At 43.8% G+C, this 19,307-nt stretch overlaps 1 protein-coding gene across 23 annotated transcripts in view; it reads left to right on the top strand.

The window, feature by feature from the left end:
• ATP9B (ATPase phospholipid transporting 9B (putative)) overlaps positions 1–19,307 on the top strand; it is a 249,713-nt gene that overhangs the window by 111,355 nt on the left and 119,051 nt on the right. For all 23 annotated transcript variants that reach the window (XR_010407147.1, XR_010407148.1, XM_064577568.1 and 20 more), the window contains 2 exons: positions 6,672–6,747; positions 12,389–12,465. Coding sequence is in view for 21 of the 23 variants with exons in the window: in XM_064577568.1 (XP_064433638.1) it covers positions 6,672–6,747; positions 12,389–12,465 (153 nt within the window). In the remaining 2 variants the exon portion in view is untranslated. The remainder of the gene's footprint in view (positions 1–6,671; positions 6,748–12,388; positions 12,466–19,307) is intronic.

Below are 19,307 nucleotides of genomic sequence, written 5' to 3'. Positions count from 1 at the left end.
GGTTTTGTTGTTGTTAAGACTTACATTTAGGTCTTTGATTCATTTCGAGTTATTTTTATATGTGGTATTAGGGAAGGGTAACTTTATTTCTTTTTCTTTCATAATTGCTGTAGCTAGAACTTCTAGTACTATGTTCTAAGCTGAATAGACATAGTGAAAATGGGCATCCTGAACAAAAAAAAAAAAAAAAAGGTTTCAGTCTTTCACCATCTGGTATGATGCTCGCCGTGGGCTTTTCATGTATGGCTTGTGTTATGTTGATGTAGTTCCCCCTCCCTTTTTCTAAGATTTTATTTAAATTACTTGACAGAGAGAGCAAGCATAAGCAGGGGGAGGGGCAGAGGGAGCAGCAGGCTCCCCGCCGAACAGGGAGCCCAGTGTGGGACTCGATCCCAGGACCCTGAGATCATGACCTGAGCCGAAGGCAGGCGCTTAACCAACTGAGCCACCCAGACCCCCCTGTAGTTCCCTTCTTTTCCTAGTTTCATTGAATGCTTTTGCTTTTTTTCCCTTAATCACAAAAGCATATTGAATATTTGCTTTTTCTGCATCAGTTGAGATGAGCATGTGGATTTTTTTCTTCATTCTGTTAATGTAATGTATTACATTGATTGGCTTACATGTTGAACCAACCTTGCATTCTGCTTGGTCATAGTGTATAATCCTTTTAATATTTTGCTAAATTCTGTTCGCTAGTATTACAAGATTTTTGCATCAGTGATCATAAAGAATGTTGATCTTTCTTTTTCTTTTTTTTTTTTTTTTAAAGATTTTATTTATTTATTTGAGAGAGAGAGACACAGTGAGAGAGGGAACACGAGCAGGGGGAGTGGGAGAGGGAGAAGCAGGCTTCCCGCTGAGCAGGGAGCCCGATGTGGGGCTCGATCCCAGGACCCTGGGATCATGACCTGAGCCGAAGGCAGACGCTTAACCGGCTGAGCCACCCAGGCGCCCCGATCTTTATTTTTCTTGTCATGTCTGTGTCTGGCTTTGGTATCAAGGTTGTGCTGGGTTTATAGAGTGAATTAGGAGATGTCCCTTCTCTAATTTTTTGGAAGTTTGAGAAGGATTGATGTTAGTCTTTCTTTACATTTTTGGTAGATTTCACCAGTGAAGTCATTGGACCCAGGGCTTTTCTCTGTCGGATTTTTTATTATTGATTCAGTCTCTTAACTAGATACAGGTCTATTCAGATTTTCTATTTCCTCATGATTACTCTTAGTAGGTTTTGTGTTTCTAGAAATTCATCCATTCATCCAATTTCTTGCCACATGGGTACTAATGTATTCTCTTTTAATCCTTTTTATTTCCATTGAAGTGTAATATTTTCCCACTTTGGCTTCTGAATTTAGTAATTTGAGTCTTCTTTTTTGTTTTTTCTTAGTCCAACTAGCTAAAGGTTTGCCAGTTTTGTTGATGTTTTCAAAGAACGAACTTTTGCTTTCATTCACTTTTAAAATTGTTTTTCTGTTCTTTTATTTCATTTATCTTTGCTCTAATCTTTATTTTTTCTTTCCTTCAGCTGGCTTTAGGTTTGGTTTATTCTTCTTTTTCTAGTTCCATGGTTGTAAAGTTAGGTCATCAATTTGAGATCTTTCCTCTTTTTTAATATAAGCATTTATAGCTTTAAATTTCCCCCTTAGCACCCACTTAGGTTGCACCTCACAAGTTTTTTACCATTTGTCTCTAAGTATCTTTTAATTCCCTTTGTGATTTCTTCGTAATCCATTGGTTGTTTAACAGTGTTGTTGAATTTCCACAGTTCTGTGAATTTTCTGTTATTGATTTCTATCTTTATCTCATTGTGGTTGGAGTAGATACTTTGTATGATGATCTGTTGGGGCTTAATTTGTAACATAAGGTCTGTCCTGGGAAATGTCCCATGTGTGCTTGGGAAGAATGTGTATGCTGTTTTGGGGTGGAATGTTCTGCATGTCTGTTAGATCTAGTTGGCTTATTTTGCCAAGTTTTCTCTTTACTTACTTCTGTCTGGTTGTTCTAGCCATAATTGTGAGTGGAATATTAAGGTCTCTATTACTGTTGAGCTGTTTCTCCCTTAAATTCTATCAGTTTTTGCTTCGTCTATTTTTACAGATTTTCATTAGATGCACAGTTGTTTATAATCATATCTTCCTGCCTTATTGAACATTTAATGAACATATAATGTCTCTTATAACCTTTTTTGGTTTGACATTTAATTTTTCTGGTATTAGTATAGCCTCAGCTGCTCATTTCTGCTTACTATTCCCATGCAATATCTCTTCCTGTGCTTTCACTTGCAACCTCTTGGTGTCTTTGGATCTAAAGTGAGTCTCAGCATGTAGACAGTATACAGTTGGGTCATGTATTTTTATCCATTGTGCCAATCTCTGTCTTCTGATTGTTGAGTTTAATCCATTGATATTTGAAGTAATGACTGAAAAGAAGGGACTTAACTTCTGTCTTTGTTCAATTTTTTGTGTGCCTTATATATATATATATATATATATATTTTTTTTTTTTTTGTCCCTCATTTCCTACACTACTGTCTTCTATTGTGTTTAGTTGGTTTTTGTAGGGAAATGTTTAAATTTCTCATTTCCTTTTGTGTATATTCTATAGCTGTTTTCTTTGTGGTTACCATGGGAATTACATTCAACATTCTAAAGATATAACACTCTAATTTGAATTTATACCAGCTTAAGTTGAATAACATACAAAGGCTGTGCTCCTTTATAGCTCTATCCCCACCCCTTTTGTTTGCTGATGTCACACAATTACATCTTTATACGTTCTGTGCCTAAAAATGTAAACAAATACTTGTTTTAAATGCACCAGCCTCTTAATGTAGAAAACAAGATTTGGAGTTAACAAACCAAAATTACAACAATACTAGGTTTAAAGTATTAGTCTCTTAAGTCATGTAGAGAACAAAAAGTGCAGTTACAGGGCACCTGGGTGGCTCAGCTGGTTAAGCGTCTGCCTTCAGCTCAGGTCATGATCCCAGGGTCCTGGGATCGAGTCCCGCATCGGGCTTCCTGCTCTGCGGGGAGCCTGCTTCTCCCTCTCCCACTCCCCCTGCTTGTGTTCCCTCTCTCACTGTGTCTCTCTCTGTCAAATAAATAAATAAAATCTTTAAAAAAAAAAAAGTGCAGTTACAAACCATTGTTACAATAATATTTCCTTTTATAATTGCCTGTATACTCACCGTTCTTGAGATCTTTATTTCCCCATGTAGTTTTGAGTTACTGTATCCTTTTCTTTCACCTGCAGGACTCCCTTGAACAGTTCTTGCAGGAAAGGTCTGGTGGACACATACTCTCTAAGCTTTTGTTTTTCTGGGAATGTCTTGATTTTACCCATATTTTTGAAGGACAGTTTTGCTGGATATGGGATTCTTGGCTGACATGGATGTTTGTTTGTTTGTTTTTGAGCACTTTGAATATATCAGCACACTGCCTTCTAGTCTCCAGTATTTCTAATGAAAAACCTGCATATAACCTTATTGGGGATCCCTTGTATATGATGGTTTGCTTCTTTCATACTGCTTTCAAGATTCTCTTTTTGTCTTTGTCTTTTTTTTTTAAAGATTTATTTATTTATTTAATTTTTAAAAATTTTATTTTGTTATGTTATGTTAGTCACCATACAATAATACATCATTAGTTTTTGAGGTAGTGATCCACGATTTCATTGTTTTCATATAACACCCAGTGCTTCATGCAGTACGTGCCCTCCTTAATACCCATCACCGGGCTCACCCATCCCGCCACTCCCCTCCCCTCTAAAACCCTCAGTTTGTTTCTCAGAGTCCATAATCTCTCATGGTTCGTCTCCCCCTCTGATTCCCCCTGCCCTTTATTTTTCCCTTCCTTCTCCTAATGTCCTCTATGCTATTCCTTACATTCCACAAATGGGTGAAACCATATGATAATTGACTTTCTCTGCTTGACCTTTTTCACTTAGCATAATCTCCTCTAGTCCCATCCATGTTGATGTAAAAGTTGAGTATTCATCCTTTCTGATGGCTGAGTAATATTCCATTGTATATATGGACCACGTCTTCTTTATCCATTCATCTGTTGATGGGCATCTCGGCTCTTTCCACAGTTTGGCTATTGCAGACATTGCTGCTGTGAACATTGGGGTGCATATGGCCCTTTTCACTACATCTGTGTCTTTGGGGTAAATACCCAGTAGTGCAATTGCTGGGTCATAGGGTAGCTAATGTGAAACAGGAATCCATCAAAATCCTAGAGGAGAACATAGGCAGTAACCTCTTTGCCATTGGCCACACAACTTCTTTCAAGATACATCTCCAAAGACGAGTGAAACAGAAGCAAAAATGAACTATTGGGACTTCATCAAGATAAAAAGCTTCTGCACAGCAAAGGAAACAGTCAACAAAACAAAGAGGCAGCCCACGGAATGGGAGAAGATATTTGCAAATGACACTACAGACAAAGCGCTGATTTCCAAGATCTGTAAAGAACTTCTCAAACTCGACACCCAAAAAACAAATAAGTCAAAAAATGGGCAATAGACATGAACAGACACTTCTCTGAAGAAGACATACAAATGGCTAACAGACACATGAAAAAATGTTCATCATCATTAGCCATCAGGGAAATTTAAATCAAATCCACATTAAGATACCACCTTACACCAGTTAGAATGGCAAAAATTGACAAGGCAAGAAACAACAAATGTTGGAGAGGTTGTGGAGAAAGGGGAACCCTCTTACACTGTTGGTGGGAATGCAAGTTGGTACAGCCACTTTGGAAAACAGTGTGGAGGTGCCTCAAAAAATTAAAAATAGAGCTACCCTATTTATTTATTTTCGAGAAAGAGATAGAGAACATGTGATGGGGAGGGACAGAGGGAGAACGAGAGAATCTCAAGCAGACTCCGCACCGATCGTGGAGTCCAGTGTGGGGGTCAGTCTCACAACCCTGAGGTCATGACCTAAGTCGAAACAAAAGTCAGACACCTAATGACTGAACCACCTTGGGAGTCCTTGTCTTTGTTATATATTATAATGTGTCTCTATGTGGGTCTCTTTGAGTTCATCTTCCTTGGATTTGCTTGAGCTTCTTCACTGTTTACATGCATGTCTTTCATCAGATTTGGGGTGTTTTCATCCATTACTTCTTCACATATTCTCTCTGCCCTTTTCACTCTGTCTTCCACTTCTGGGACTCCCACAATACATATATTGGTTTGGACCTTGGTGTCCTGCACTCCGTCAGACCCTTTCAATTTTCCTCCACCTGTTTTCATTCTGTTTCCCAGACTTGGTCATTTCCATTGTTCTGTGTTCAGGTTTGCTGATTCTTCTGCGTGGTTAGATCTGCCTTGAATCTCTTTAGGGAAATTTTCATTTCAGTCATCGTACTTTTCAGCTCTTGACTTTCTTCTGGTTTCTGTTTAGGTTTTCTGTCTTCATATTTACGTTCCGTTCACACATTGTTTTCTTGGAATTCTTCACATCTTCATTTCTTTAAACATCCTTAATAACTTCCTTTTAAAGTCTTTGTCTAGTATATCTAACATCAGGTCTTTTTCAGGGGTTATTTCTGTTGATTTATAATTTTCCTTTAAATGGGCCATACTGGGCGCCTGGGTGGCCCAGTTGGTTAAGCGACTGCCTTCGGCTCAGGTCATGATCCCAGAGTCCCTGGATCGAGTCCCACATCTGGCTCCCTGCTCAGCAGGGAGTCTGCTTCTCCCTCTGACCCTCTCTCCTCTCATGCTGTCTCTCACTCTCTCTCTCAAATAAATAAATAAAATCTTTAAAATAAATAAATAAATGGGCCATACTTTTTTTTTTTTAAATGCCTTGTTATTGTTGAACACTTTTTTTTTTTAAGTATAATGATGTAACTCTAGAAGTCCATTCTCACCCTTCTTCCGGGCTTGCTGGGGTTTTAGTCATTATATTTATTGATTGATTTACTTATTTTTTATTATTATAGACTGTCTCTGTGCTAGGTTATCAGTCTGAGATGTACATTTAATGTCTTTTCAGGTCTTTTCTGAGCTTTTTCTTGGGCACCCACAGTCACTTTGTGGTTTTTTTCCATATATGCAGTTGTTTTAGAATGTTCTAGTGTTTAATGTCTGGCTCCCAGAAGGGGGACAGGGGGGCCCTCGCCCTTCTAATGCCCTTGGAGTCACTGGAGCTGGAGGGCCGACAGCAACGGCCGCCAGGCTCTGTGTCTGCACCTGTGTGATCAGAAGCAGCCGGCGGCGGTCAGAACTTAGACCCCTGCTCTTTGGAGGACGGGGTGCTTCTTGCCTACCTGGCGTCTGCAGGCTGCCCCAGAAGCACGTGCACGGCTGCCTGCCACACGGCTGGGTAGCTGCTCTGTGCTGGGAGCTAGAAGAGACCCAAACTGACTACTTCTCCTGGACAGCTGCAAGCCTTCAGCCGACTCTGCAGTCCCCAGATAGTCCCATCAGACAGATTCTACCGTGCGGTCATTGCCCGGTGGGGAGAGATTCCTGGTGCTCCCTGCTCTGCCCTCTTCCCAGGACCTCCGTCTAAATTCCCTTGTTTTTCACCTTTATTCTGCATTGCCATTTCACTGCTCATTCCCTGAATCCAGCTTGTACACTTGTTTTTATCACTGCAGATATCTGAAGTAAAAAAAAGTTGCTAACTTGCCATTTTTCCCCTTCTCTGTGAACAGGAAGACTGCGACCCACCCATTCATGAGAGTCTCAGCATAGAAAATACGCTGTGGGCGAGCACCATTGTTGCATCAGGTACGAAACAAGTTCTCTTGTTAGCGTCAGCTCTCACATTTGGTGGTGCTTTGTGTACTGGAGTGACTCTGTGCGGTATCTCTGAAAATCCCGCCTTGTACCACCCAGGGACCTTACTGATCATACCCTGTAGTTGGCAGGTGTGGGGCAGGACCTGAGGAGCTGAGTCCTGGGCAAGCGCTGGCTGTGGGCTGTGCGCTGCAAGGAGCAAGGCCTCCATGGAGCAGGGCAGGGGCACTTCGCGGGTTCTGATACCTCTTCTCGGCAAACTTGTCAGTGTCCCTTACTGGGAGGTGGCCTAGCACAACTGGGGAAGGAAGTGGTGGTACTTGGGGGATCTTCCCACTCCTCAGTCACCCAGTACAATCTGGAAGAGATCACTGTGGTGGGTTTGTCTGTCAGGGAGAAAAGTACTAGATGAGATAGGGGGCCTGGGGAGGTATTTCATGTTGGGCCTTTGGGGACCAGAGTAAAGCGTCTTAATTTTCTTCTGAGTGAAATTGGAGGATGTTGGAGTATTTCTAGTGGCTGAACAGGGAAGTCACCTAAATATACATTTTGGGAAGTAAATTTCTCTGGGAGGTACTGAAATCTAAATGATGGTCAGCTTTTCAGAAAGTAGTTGACTTGCTAATGGTAACCAGGAGTGAATCTTAGCAGCAGGGAGCATGAAGGATGCTGGTGGGGGTAGGAAGGCTAGGGGATGTTCAGAGTAGGGCTGTGTGGCCCAACGCCCACAGAGCCTGGTTGCTCTTTGGTGGTTTTCTAAGAATCCCTCTGCAGAGACCAGGCGCTGTTGAATGCACTGTCCTCGGGAGCTCATGGGCAAGGACGACTTTAATAAAGTGAGGCGGGTACTTTACGCTCTGCTGAGTACCACAGGGACGTATAGGGTGCCCCCAAAACAAAGAAGCCAAAATCCTTACCTGATCAGAGTTTGAGGGAGGAGCAAACAGGTGCATGAGGTAAAGGGGTGGAAAGGTGTGGGGAGGATTCGTGAGCACGCCAGCAGCTGTGTGAGGGCCTCTTGAGCTGTAGGCTGAAGAGGATGGCGCCGGGGCCTGGTGCCCGGTGCTCGGGGAAGGCAGGGCAGTTCTGTGCGTGTGCCATGGGGGCCTGTGTGCACAGCAGCGTGTAAACCAGGCTCCTGTAGGGGTCCTTGTGTGCACCTTTTAGGGAATAGAGGAGGAGAGGGGACTTGTTTTCTGTGTTTAATAAAAAGCTTGAAGGCAAATAGGACAATTTTAATAGAAATTGAGGTCTTTCATGATTTTTGTACTGATGATTTTTTCAATTTCTCAAACTAAAGAGAAAGAGAAGTAAGGATAGCACACCAAGGCGGGGGCGGGCGGGAGCAGGCCAGGTCTCGGGCTACGTAGACCCCAGGAAGGGAAGACTGGCTGAGCCCGTGGGGTCACTGGAGAGGGCACTGCGGCCAGGAGAAGTCTCAGAGTCTTGTGCTTCCTCCACGCTGCCGAGCTCTGCTGACCTTGCTGACAGCTGCGCCCCGGCTCAGCGTGGTGGTGCGTAGCCTCATGGCACCGGCCCGCGTTGTTCACACAGTCACGCAGCCAGGCTGTCCCAGGGTCGGGATTTGAATCCATCCTCGACGGCTGTCGCCCTTCAGCCTTTAGCGTTTAATAGTTGATAGGAAAATATTTAAAACATACCACATGTAAGCTTGATACTTGGTCACAGATTTCACATTCTCCATGTCTAGAGCTGTATTCTGTTTTGTTTCCATCATATGGAAGATGCTTTTAAAAAAAAATACGTTTGATCTTTTGTTCCCTGTGTATGAGAATGTGGCTACTGATCCTGGTGCTATCGATCTGTGGCCTTTGTCCTCACAGAGGCAGAAGCCCCCGAGCAGAAGGCCTCTGTGATGCCCCCGATACTCCCCGTACATACTTTTCCCCTCCGGTCCTCTACTCTCCAGGTGACCTTGGCACGTGGTAGCTCCTAGTTGCATACGCGGGCAGAACAGACACAAATCTAGGTGTCACATATGCTTGCCACGTTGATGACTGTTTCTCATTTCTCTGATGAGTCGAATTCAGTTCACCCGGGCTTCTTAGCTTCCAAGAAAGTATTTATATACTCAAAAACCATCCGTTCAAAAAAACTTAGGGAAGACACCTCTAATTTTAGTTTGTGTTTGGACATTTTAAAAATGCAAGCTCTTTTCATTAATTTTAAATATTTTAACACATACTTTATTTAAAAACCTTAATAATGTGAGCAGTTATTAGACTCTGTATATTATCAAACTGCTGTATCCTGAGCAATGTTTGAAAGACCTTGGGTTTCCAGGAGTAATTTAAGGGCTCATATCTTCTTTATACTTGATTATAAGTTGAGAAAGAAAGAACAGAATTTTTTTAAATCTTATTTTTTAAATATGTGTCCACTAAATTCAGGTTGCCTCCTAGGTGAAGTGAACTTGGGCCTTCCTCCCTCATCCTGGGGTTCTGAGTGCATGGGAATGAGGGCTCACGTTAACACCACAGAGGATCCGAGGGCCAAGGGTCCCTGAAAAGGGACAAACACAACTGCCTGTGGTGCCCTCCATCTTCTTCCCCTTGTCGGTCAGTGAACGTCATTCCCAGAGCAGAGTCAGTGTCCCAGAGAGCTGCCACGTTGCAACTGATAAGTGGACAAGAGAGTGTTCTGATCTTAAACTGCCAAGAGCCTGGAAGCAGAGATGTGCCCCAGAGCAGGGCTGCTGGGCGTGTGTGCCCACGGCGGTCTAGGGTGACCCCTCCCTCTAGAGGGGGGCCTGTGCGTAGACAGGGGTCCAGGGCTGGTACTGATTGTGTTAAATACAGAAAATGAGAATAAACACTTGGACACTTTTATAGCAGTTTGATGATTTATGTTGAAAAAATTGGGACATATATATTCTTTTTGGTTTTTGTGTGGTTTCATTTCTCTTGGTAACTTTTGGCATGATACTTTATGAGACTAGTCCTCGTGCCAGATCGGAAACTTAAAATCACACTGTCCCTTTAGTGGGCATGGTGTGTGAGGCTCCAGCAGCAGAGCGGTTGCCCGATGGGCCTCGAGAAAGCAGGAGAAGCTGCCCCCCTGCAGTCCCCTGAGGGACGCGACCCGCGAGCTGTGGTGCAGGAGGGCAGTGGGGGCCGCGGAGGACACAGCAGCGCTGCACCCTGCTGCTGCTTGCACCTCGGGTCTCAGGGCTGGGCAGTCCTGGCCGCTGGGAAGTGGGTGCAGCCGCCCTGCCATCCCTGGACGCAGGGCATGCTCGCTGGGCGGGACCCAGACCTGGTGCAGGTTGCAGTGTCGCCTATGTCCCTGGCTCGGTCTCTCCGTGTTGCTTTCCTGAGGCAAATCCGTAGTCTTTGCTGGCCGTCTTTGCGCTCCCCATCTGTTGCAGGCACACGAAAACTCTGCAGTGGGTGGGCCGCCCATGCTCGGGGTTTTGTTGAGACTGGCACGAGGAAAGCAGTTCTGCACGGGAGCCAGCAGGTGCCTAAGTGACAGGAAATACTTCGGTTGGTTGGGCGTTCTCAAGGTCTGTGTGTCTGTCTGTCTCTGACACGTTCTCTCTGTCAGACTTTCTGATGAATGTGCTCTGTTGTGTTCCCTCTCAGGTCTTGTTTCCAAAATGAACAGGGTAACCCCTTTGCCATATGTATATATATGATATGTGTATGTATAGGTGCATTTGTCATACATACAGGGTTTGGTCAGTGTTTCAGCCTGTACTAGTCCGTAAGGAGGTGCCCTTTGTCAAAAAGAATGGAGAATACTGCAAATACTCCATACTGACTTCACTAATTTTAGTAGTTAAAAAGCATGACAGACTCGGAAAAAAATGCATTATTCTAATTCCTTTTTAGTGAGAATGGGATGAGATAATACACAGGAGAGCCTTCACCAGACTTCAGTAGATTATACAAGGAAAACCACTGGAGGAATTCTGTTAAATACTCTTTACGCACAGTATATTTAACCTGCAATACTGATTATATATGCTATCTATGTGTATCTGAATGCATTACATTTTCTTAGTCTTGTCATTTCTCAGATTGCATTTTGGATACTTGTAACTGCAATACCAGCCTAGAATCAACATTACTAATAGTTTGTCCGGATTTTAGGACAGTGTTTTCTAGCCTGAATAATTTTTAAGTCTTTTCTGAGACTCTTTGTTCTGCTAATATTAAAAATAATTTTGCAGTTTGTCTTCTGTTTTTGTACTTTTTTAACATTAGTGAGCTTACTTCACATGAGACACTCCTGTATTTTGTTTAAGTTTAATTGGCAAAATAGGAAGAAACTACTGACGCAGTCAGATTGAATGTACTGTTTGACTGACACAAGAGCTGTGTGTGTTTGGGGTGGGGTCCTCTACGGCACCGGGTCATTCTATAGTCCGTGCTTTCCTGAGCGCTGAGTGCAGACTTGCCATCTGCAGCTCTGCTGGGCACTGCCCTACAAAGGTCGCATCTGTGCAGTTTGGGCTGCCCTCTGTGCTGGAGGGGCTGCTCTGCTTTCAGGGGGCTCAGGAAATTCAACCGCACAGCTCTGCAAGCGGCTCACAATTAAAACGGGGGGAAGAAAGGAAGTGCTTATTTTGAAAGAAATGTGTGTAACCTCTGCAGAAGTGGACCGCTGAGCAGCCCTGTCTTCCTGACCATCCCGTGGAGGAAACTGTTCCTTATCTAATGCGTATGATTTGCAGCTATCAGTTCATATAAATCCAAGAGATCGCTAGGATCACATTTATTCCATGGGTCCTGACTTACGATGCACTAAATTTCACACATGACATTAATGTGACATCAAAGAGTTTTTGTATAATTATTATAGTGAATTCTGCAGTGGTGTTGGTCTCAGTATTTGTGGACGTGATTTTCTTTCTTTAATCATTTCTCATCAGAATTTACAAAAGCTGGGAATATAAATTATGCATAGCTGCAGTTTAGAAACAGACTTCTGTGGTTTTTAATTTAACATCACAGAGGTGAGTGCCTCTGAGCCTTTGTAATCCAAGGGTTGTTCTAGGGGTATTTTAGTATTCTTTTGCCTTAAGTTTGATAGACATACACACTTAGAAAACCAAACTTTTAGGAGACATGAGTAAAAAAGGCTAATAACATCTAAATCCAACATCGAATGTTACTCATGTAATTGTCTCTTACTGTTTTAATTGTGTATGTGCTCAGATGTCAGCAGAGCCTCTTACGCCTCGTAGTACCCGAGTGTCTCACTCAGGGAAAGTGGTTCAGCTGGTGCAGTCGTGGTGTGAAGGTCCCATGATGCATCTGACCACTTGAGAACACAGCCTCTCTCCACTTAGCTGTGGTGTTTGCACACGTGAACCGACGAGCGATGTCACCCTTTCTCTTGACAGTGAAAAGACTATCAGTACATTTTCTAATGTTGTATGGAGGTAAATTTATATAGCTTAAGAAATAAGTTGAGTTCCTCAAAGTTTATTTTGAAAGTTGACATTAGGCTTTCTTGACCTAGGCAATCAAATGTGCTGTTAGATAAATTTATATAAAATTAAGTAGTGAATAATATTTTCCATCAAGACAATTGATTAGAAAGTGTTCTCTCTGTGCTTACCCTTTGAGGCATCTCTGTAAGGACCACTTTCGTGTTTTTGCAGGTACGGTAATAGGTGTTGTCATTTATACTGGAAAAGAGACTCGAAGTGTAATGAACACATCCAATCCAAAAAATAAGGTAGGCTAGATTAAGGAGCAGCTGCTTTAATGACTTGATTTTCCCTTTCAGTGAGAAAGTACATGCAGTCCTGAAGAGCTTGTTCATTTTAGCTTAATATAAATAACCTAAAAACAGACTTTCAAAAATGTTGGTGTTTTCGGATGTGAATTCTCTGTATTTATGTAACAGCATGCTCATACTGAAGAACTTCCAAAAGTATCTTTTCTTGGTTAATCAAAGTTTCTGTGTCTCTTAAGTTTTCTGGATATACAATTTGCCCATAAATTGATGGTTAGTTGTGGTCTCTTCTTTTCAGTTTATTTTATGGTTTGCATTCTTTTTTTTATGTTGATGGCTCATTTTTAAAATAGAATCTACATTAATATGTTACAGTATTTGATAGTGCGACATTGTTGAACTCATTTAAGTTACTTTCATTTCAAATAAGCATGTTGAAAAGACGTTTTAGTTTTAAAGACTGCTTGATTATATTCCTAACTTGATCATATTTCTGTTGTACTCCTGAAATTGCTGTTTAGGTAGGCAGCGTGTGTATGCGAGTTACATAGGGACAAAAAAAGTTAGTTTGAATTCTCGCTTGCTGTTGTTTGGTTAATACATTTTGTATGGTCAAGTCACAGAATGTGCTGATGTCCACTTTATGAGAAGCTCTTTTTAACTGTGCATTTTACTCCTTTTTATTTGAAATATAATCTGAGGTGTGTCTGAGTAGAACAAAAAAAGCACTCTCATGGATTCGTACCTTGCTTTGTGAGTAACTAATAGAAAAGGTTGTCTTCTGTAGGAAGTTTTATTGCAAAGCAATAGAAATGAAATGATTCTTTGAAAAGATATTTTTAAGGACAAGATATATTCCATTTTTTCAGCTAAATACTATTTTAAAAAATAATTAACCCTGCCAACATTAGGAAAGCGTCCCTTACCCTTTGAATGTCCGTGCCCATTTGCAGTGCTTCCGAGTGGTTCTGACACGTTTGCTGGCTGGCGAGTGTCCCTGCCCCCGCCAGGCCACACGGGTCATCCCAGGGAGCTCGGTGAAGTAGTGTTCCATTAGGACTCCAAATGTCTGTGTGTGACACATTCGTATTAGTTTAAACTCTGATTGTGATAACATGGAAAATTATCCCTGTTGATGTCTATTACAAACCTTGTGCTCATTTGAGGAAATTGAATATACCTCAAGTCATTATTTTTTCAGTAGAGTTAAACCTATTTAAAAATAAATTATTAAACAAATTATTGACAGAATTACATGCATATTTGTGTATGTTTTCTGTGAAGTATAGCGATATTTTTTTCTTTAATAAGCAAAACTAGAATGTTCTACCTATGCATATACAAGTTCTAGGGTATGTTTTGTTTCTTAATCATTTCTAATCATTTTACTTTTAGGATGACTTTGAGGGTCAGTTTTATTTTAAATAGTAAGCTTTAAAATCTGAGAAGTTATCCTGTCATGTAGCACAACTCCTGTTTCCTCCCAGCTTACTCTTCAGGGTGGCTTCTTTTCTTTTCCCTCCCGTTGTCTGTCCGCACCTCACCGCTCTGCAGACACCTTTGGTTTGGGCTCCCATGCTCTTCCCTTTGGGCGTGGACACACAGGCAGTTGGGTGACCTTTCCCAGGTGTATACCGGAGGTGAAGAACTCTGGCCTGGGGCTTTGCTGCCCGGTCAGAGTCTGGGCATTGCCACTAGCCAGCTCTGTGACCCTGGGCAAATGGCTGAATTCTGTGTCTTACCGCTCAGTACACGTTACCCACCGTTACTGTCCTCCTGTACAGTGAAGTGTGCCTTGTGAACGAGTGCCCAGAAATACTGAGGGTACACCTAGCTGTGCGGGCACCCCGCCGCACGCTGTCCCGCCGGGTGGCCTGGAGACCTGCTCCATGCCCATATCAGCAGTCCTCCTTCCGCTCCCCCTCCTCCTCTTCCTCTCTCCCTCCTTTAAAACGAAATAAAACTTCTAAATGTCCTTGGTGGTAACACAGCATACCTATGACTGGAAGGGTATCTTCGACTTTTTGCAGAACTGGATTCAGAACCTTGCTGTGCCGCCCGTCAGCCTCACAGGTGGAGCAGACGTGCTCCTCCGTGGCTGGCACCTTCCTGGTGCTCCATCAGCCCCAGGCGGAAGTCTCTGTGCCTGTGATAGCTGAGGCCCAGGCAGAGCGCCGACACGTGGCAGGTGCTGTTCGGAGCACTTGGTATGTGACGTTGTGAATCTGCACGACCACCCTCGCAGGAAGTGGTGGCATCTGGTTTTGGAGCGGGGACGTGGTGGTGCAGGAGGCTGTGGTGTTAGCGTGGTGCCTCTCCGTGAAAGCACTGCGGGTCAGAGGGCGCCAGCTTGAGAGGAGGCGCTTTTGTAAATTAAGGAATGCTTGTAGGAGAAGAATAAAATCTCTAAATTTGCATACGTTATTAAATATTTCTAAGTGTCAAATGCCAGATTTGTAAGAAAAAAATTCAGGAAACATAAGCATGCTACAGGGGGCAAAAAGTAACAGATGTCATTTATCTAGGGGAAGTACTGATACATGTTGAATGAAAAGATTATGTGATACTCAGATCCCTAAAGAGAGAAAGGAAGACATCATGTAAAGACGACCTCTCCGTGTTCTTGCAGTGGCTTACTAAACCAGCCAACATTTGGACTTCATGGAAGGCCACCCGAAACACAAAGGAAACATCTCAGAGGGCAGTCAGACCATTTCCCTGAGCGTCTCTTCTTGAGGGGGAAGCGCACTGTTGCTCACGCTCCGTTCTGCGTGCGTGTAGGGCGGTGACAGACACGGTGCTCCAGTGAGATTTCGCTGTGGTGCTCACGACAGCAGAGTAATTGGGGCTGGAAATACGTCCTTATGAAAGAGTCCTGTCTCCGAGTCCTGCTGTGCCACGCACGGCCTGGAAAACCGCAGTGGCTCACTACGGCAAAGACTGCTTTCCTCCTCAGTACGGGTCTGACACGTTGGCAGGTGCTCTGCTCCTCACGGTCCCTCGGGGAGCCCTCCAGGACCACTGGGTACGAGGACACAGACGGGGCGGGTTACATACCGAGTGGCTCAGCTCACCTTTCCTTGGCCAGAGCAAGGAATGGCCTCACAGAAGGTGAGTGGGCCAGGGGGGTAAGGCCGACCCCCAGTGCAGAAGGAGGGAAAGGGGGGATATTTAATGACTTAAGACCACTGGCTACCCCAACGTGGTCATAGGTGAGAGCTCCCAGGCCTTTTATGTACAGTAAGAGCCAGAACGAGACAGGAACCTCGTCGAAACTCATAGTGCTGGCAGCGAAGGGCTGAAGCGGCGGAAGAGGGGCCAGGAAGGAAGGCTGAAGGAGGAAGGCACTCGTAGTGCTGGGTGGAGGTCCGCAGCCTGCTGGCGCTTTGGAGGTCGTTGGGGAGAAAAATGAAAAGAGACGAGTGGATTTAGCAACAGGAGAATCATTGTCTTTGATTTGTTCCAGGGGAGTCAGATGCAAAGGGAGATGGAAGGTAGGGGATGAGGGGAAGGACAGTGGGGCCGAGGGTTGGGAGGGAGCCCAAAGCATCAGGACAGCAGCAGGGATGAGGGCAGAGGATTTTATTGATTTTGTTTCTGGTGAGAAAATTATAAAATTATTCATGCTTTTCATAAAAGAAGAGAGGGCCCTAGTTTATAAAGGAGAAGCTGCAGTCTGTGGAAGAATGAGTTCCACAGTCATCCCTCAGTCATTTCAGATCACCGGGGTGACCGGGGGAAGAGCTGCTGTGTGCAGTAGGGCGTGGCTCCCTGGCTCTGGACATGTGGACGGTTCTCAGTCCATCAGCCGGTGTGTCCCGCTCTCGCTCCGTAGTGCGTTTATTCCCTGCCTTCCCGTAGCGTGTGGAGGAGGGACATGCTCACTTGGGAAACATCTGTGAGCTTCTGGGATGGAGGCACTGCGGGAAGAGAGCAGTGCTGACTGGTGGGGGAGAAGCCAGTGATAACAGTCATTCAGGTGGGGAGAGGGATGCACAGCATGGCCGGAGTTGGAGAGGATTCGCCGAACAATTCAGCCTCATCAGTTCTTGAGCGATGGAAGGACCCAACAGCTGCTGGGATTCTTAAGTTTGTAATGGAGCCAGTAAGGAGCATGTGGCTTTCTCAGGCCGATGTGAAGAGCCTCAGAGCAGAAGCAGAGGCATGGGCCGAGAAATGGCTGGTCCAGAGTGAGAGGTGATGGGGCAGGTGAGTCGGGGAACTTCCACAGTCGCAGGTGCACACAGGTGGCGGTACTCGACATCACGGCCCGCTCGTAGGGCCCCTGTCCCCCTTGGTGGAGTCTCTTGCACAGAGTCCTGTCTCCGCCTGGGAAAAGCACCAGCCGTCCCCATGGGTCGGGATGTGAGCATGACTTCCCCGTGGAGGCCAGAGGAGCTCCTGCACCCTCATCTGCACCTTTCAGAATACCCTCCCAGAGCTGAGTAGAGGGATGTTCGCCATTTAACCAGTTTTGCTGGTTGCTTCATAAAACCTGTTCTTAAACTTGTCATTCTGCCCATCTCATTTCCCAAGCCTTAATTTGGGCATTTCTCCTTTTGTCTTCATTTTGTCTGTTTTATTCTTCTCTAGCTGCTTATCAGAAAGTAATCGTCCAACAGAAAAGTGAGGAGAAAAATATGATCACTTGCCTCATCTTCTGCTGTGGCCATGGATGCCTACCCTCTACCCCAGGCATGCATTTTAAAAAACGGAGATGAAGGCGGTTTCTCTAGCTGCTGCTTCAGCCGCCTGTCTCACTCGGCGGCACCTCTCTGTCCCCACGGCCTTGTCTCATGGCCCAGCTGAGTGACCCCGGGCTGGCGAAATCAGCGTTACCTCTGCCTGCACGGAGACTGCCCTGGGGTGTCTCTCCTAGACCTCCTGAATTGGAAACTGGGGGTGCAGCCAGCCCTGAGGGCTGGGACATGCACTGATAACCGAGAGCCACCACCTCCTTAGTGGCCAGGACAATGTGAGATGTAAAGAGAATTCGTGGGCGGGTTAACTAAGCTGCAACCAGATTCATCACTGAGAGGTGTCCCATGTTAATTCACCCTTTCAGAGTGGTCCTTGGAATCTGAGTTGATCATTTTATAGAATCAGAATATACAGCTTTAAGCTTATTACAAGGGTTTATCAGAATACTCTTTAAAATGTAGCACAAATTTTATCCAGTTGTGTCGATTAATACCAAATTCTACGATGTTGTTCGATGGAGGAGAGTTCTGAGATAGAGACCAGTTCTCGAGGCTCTTTTTCAGGACGAAAATGCGTGCCTCCGGGGCTCCAGCAGGCACAAGGCAGGGACATGGGGTCTACCCAGTCTGAAACTGTTATCTTAAAACTTCGAACAAACCAAAAGTTTTTATTACTAAGCAGTTACTTTTATAATAATACTTGGTGAAAGTTTAAATTATAAGGAATACAACTTGAGCAATGGACTGTTTTATAAAACCTAGCTTGAGATATATTTAATAAGATGATACTTGATTACATTTAAGAGGGAAAATTCTTACAGGAGGTTAAGAAAAATCAATTGTGACAGGCTGCCATTTTCATGCCATTCATAATAATAAGTTGCTGCGAGCAAGAGCATCAGGGATGAAATGGTAATACAGATTGCTTCAGGCAGTTATTGTAATCCCTTGGGCATATTGATTTGTGTTTCTAATAAAAAGATGCTTTCAGATGTCTCACTGACAGACAGGTGATATGTGCCATTATGTGAATTAGAGCTTCTTCTTGTTCTCTGAATTGTTGTAAAGGCATTTTCAGATAACAGAACAAAATAGAATCATCTATGCTGTACTTTGTAGGTTGAAATATCAAGGCTGTGTTGGAGAATAGATTTCTTATTTTAAAAAGGACAGTTTATTAATATTTTAAAAGTTGTATTGGCTTATATTAAGATGTTACCATAGAATAACTTCCTTCTCCATTTTCTTGTGGTTTCTTGTGTGCAATCATAGCACCCCTTAATTTTTCTAATAGTTGTCTTCTTGAGTAATAAAATGTCTTTGGGTTTAAATACCTGTTCAGAAATGTGGTCATGTGCCTCGTGCAAGTGCTGTGTGCTGTGGAATACGGCAACTGTAGATAACGCGACTTCAGCAATGCTGTGTCTGGATAACTGTTATTAGTATTAACAAATCATAGTGTTTGAAAGCCTCATCAGGAAAAGATCAACGAGAGAAACCAGCCTACGATCACGTGGTTCAGCAGCGTGCGGACGGGACCCAGGTGACCGCACACTTGCGTATTACAGCTGCTCACAGTGAAAAGTTGGGTTTCTTCATCAGCAGTGTGAATGCAAATAAACTTATAATTTCAGGAAAGCAATAAAGAGGCAAAATGCTAAGTGGTTAGAAAGCAGTCCTAATGATAACATCTGGGACATAATGCTCCATCAGAGTATGCAGCAAATATCTACACCAGAAAACCTGGATTTAGTCCCTAAGTTCCTTTTAAGTACGAATTTGATTATAAAGCAGGTGTTCTAAATAGGAACACGAGCGTATTTATTATTTAAATACTTCGTATCACTAAAAAGACTTAGTTTTACATAAAGTTCTGAATGAGGAGGGCTTACTAATCATTTATCGAAAACTACTCGATAGTATTTTATCATTTCTGAGCCGTATAGTTAAATTCTTTATAACCAAAGTCTTAACAAAGAAGTACAGGGGTGCCTGAGTGGCGCAGTTGGTTCAGCGTCTGACTCTTGATTTTGGCTCAGGTTGTGATCTCAGAGTCCTGGGATCGAGCCCCGAGTCGGGTTCCACGCTCAGCAGGGAGTCTGCTTAGGATTCTCTCTCTCCTCCCTCAGCTCCCCCACCTCG

The sequence above is a fragment of the Mirounga angustirostris genome, unplaced genomic scaffold (genome assembly GCF_029215605.1).
Source record: "Mirounga angustirostris isolate CCGP_5_RB_7025 unplaced genomic scaffold, mMirAng1.0.hap1 SCAF_14, whole genome shotgun sequence".
NCBI lineage: Eukaryota > Metazoa > Chordata > Mammalia > Carnivora > Phocidae > Mirounga > Mirounga angustirostris.
The sequence above is the reverse complement of the archived record's forward strand: the minus strand, read 5'-3'. Positions and strand labels throughout refer to the sequence as shown.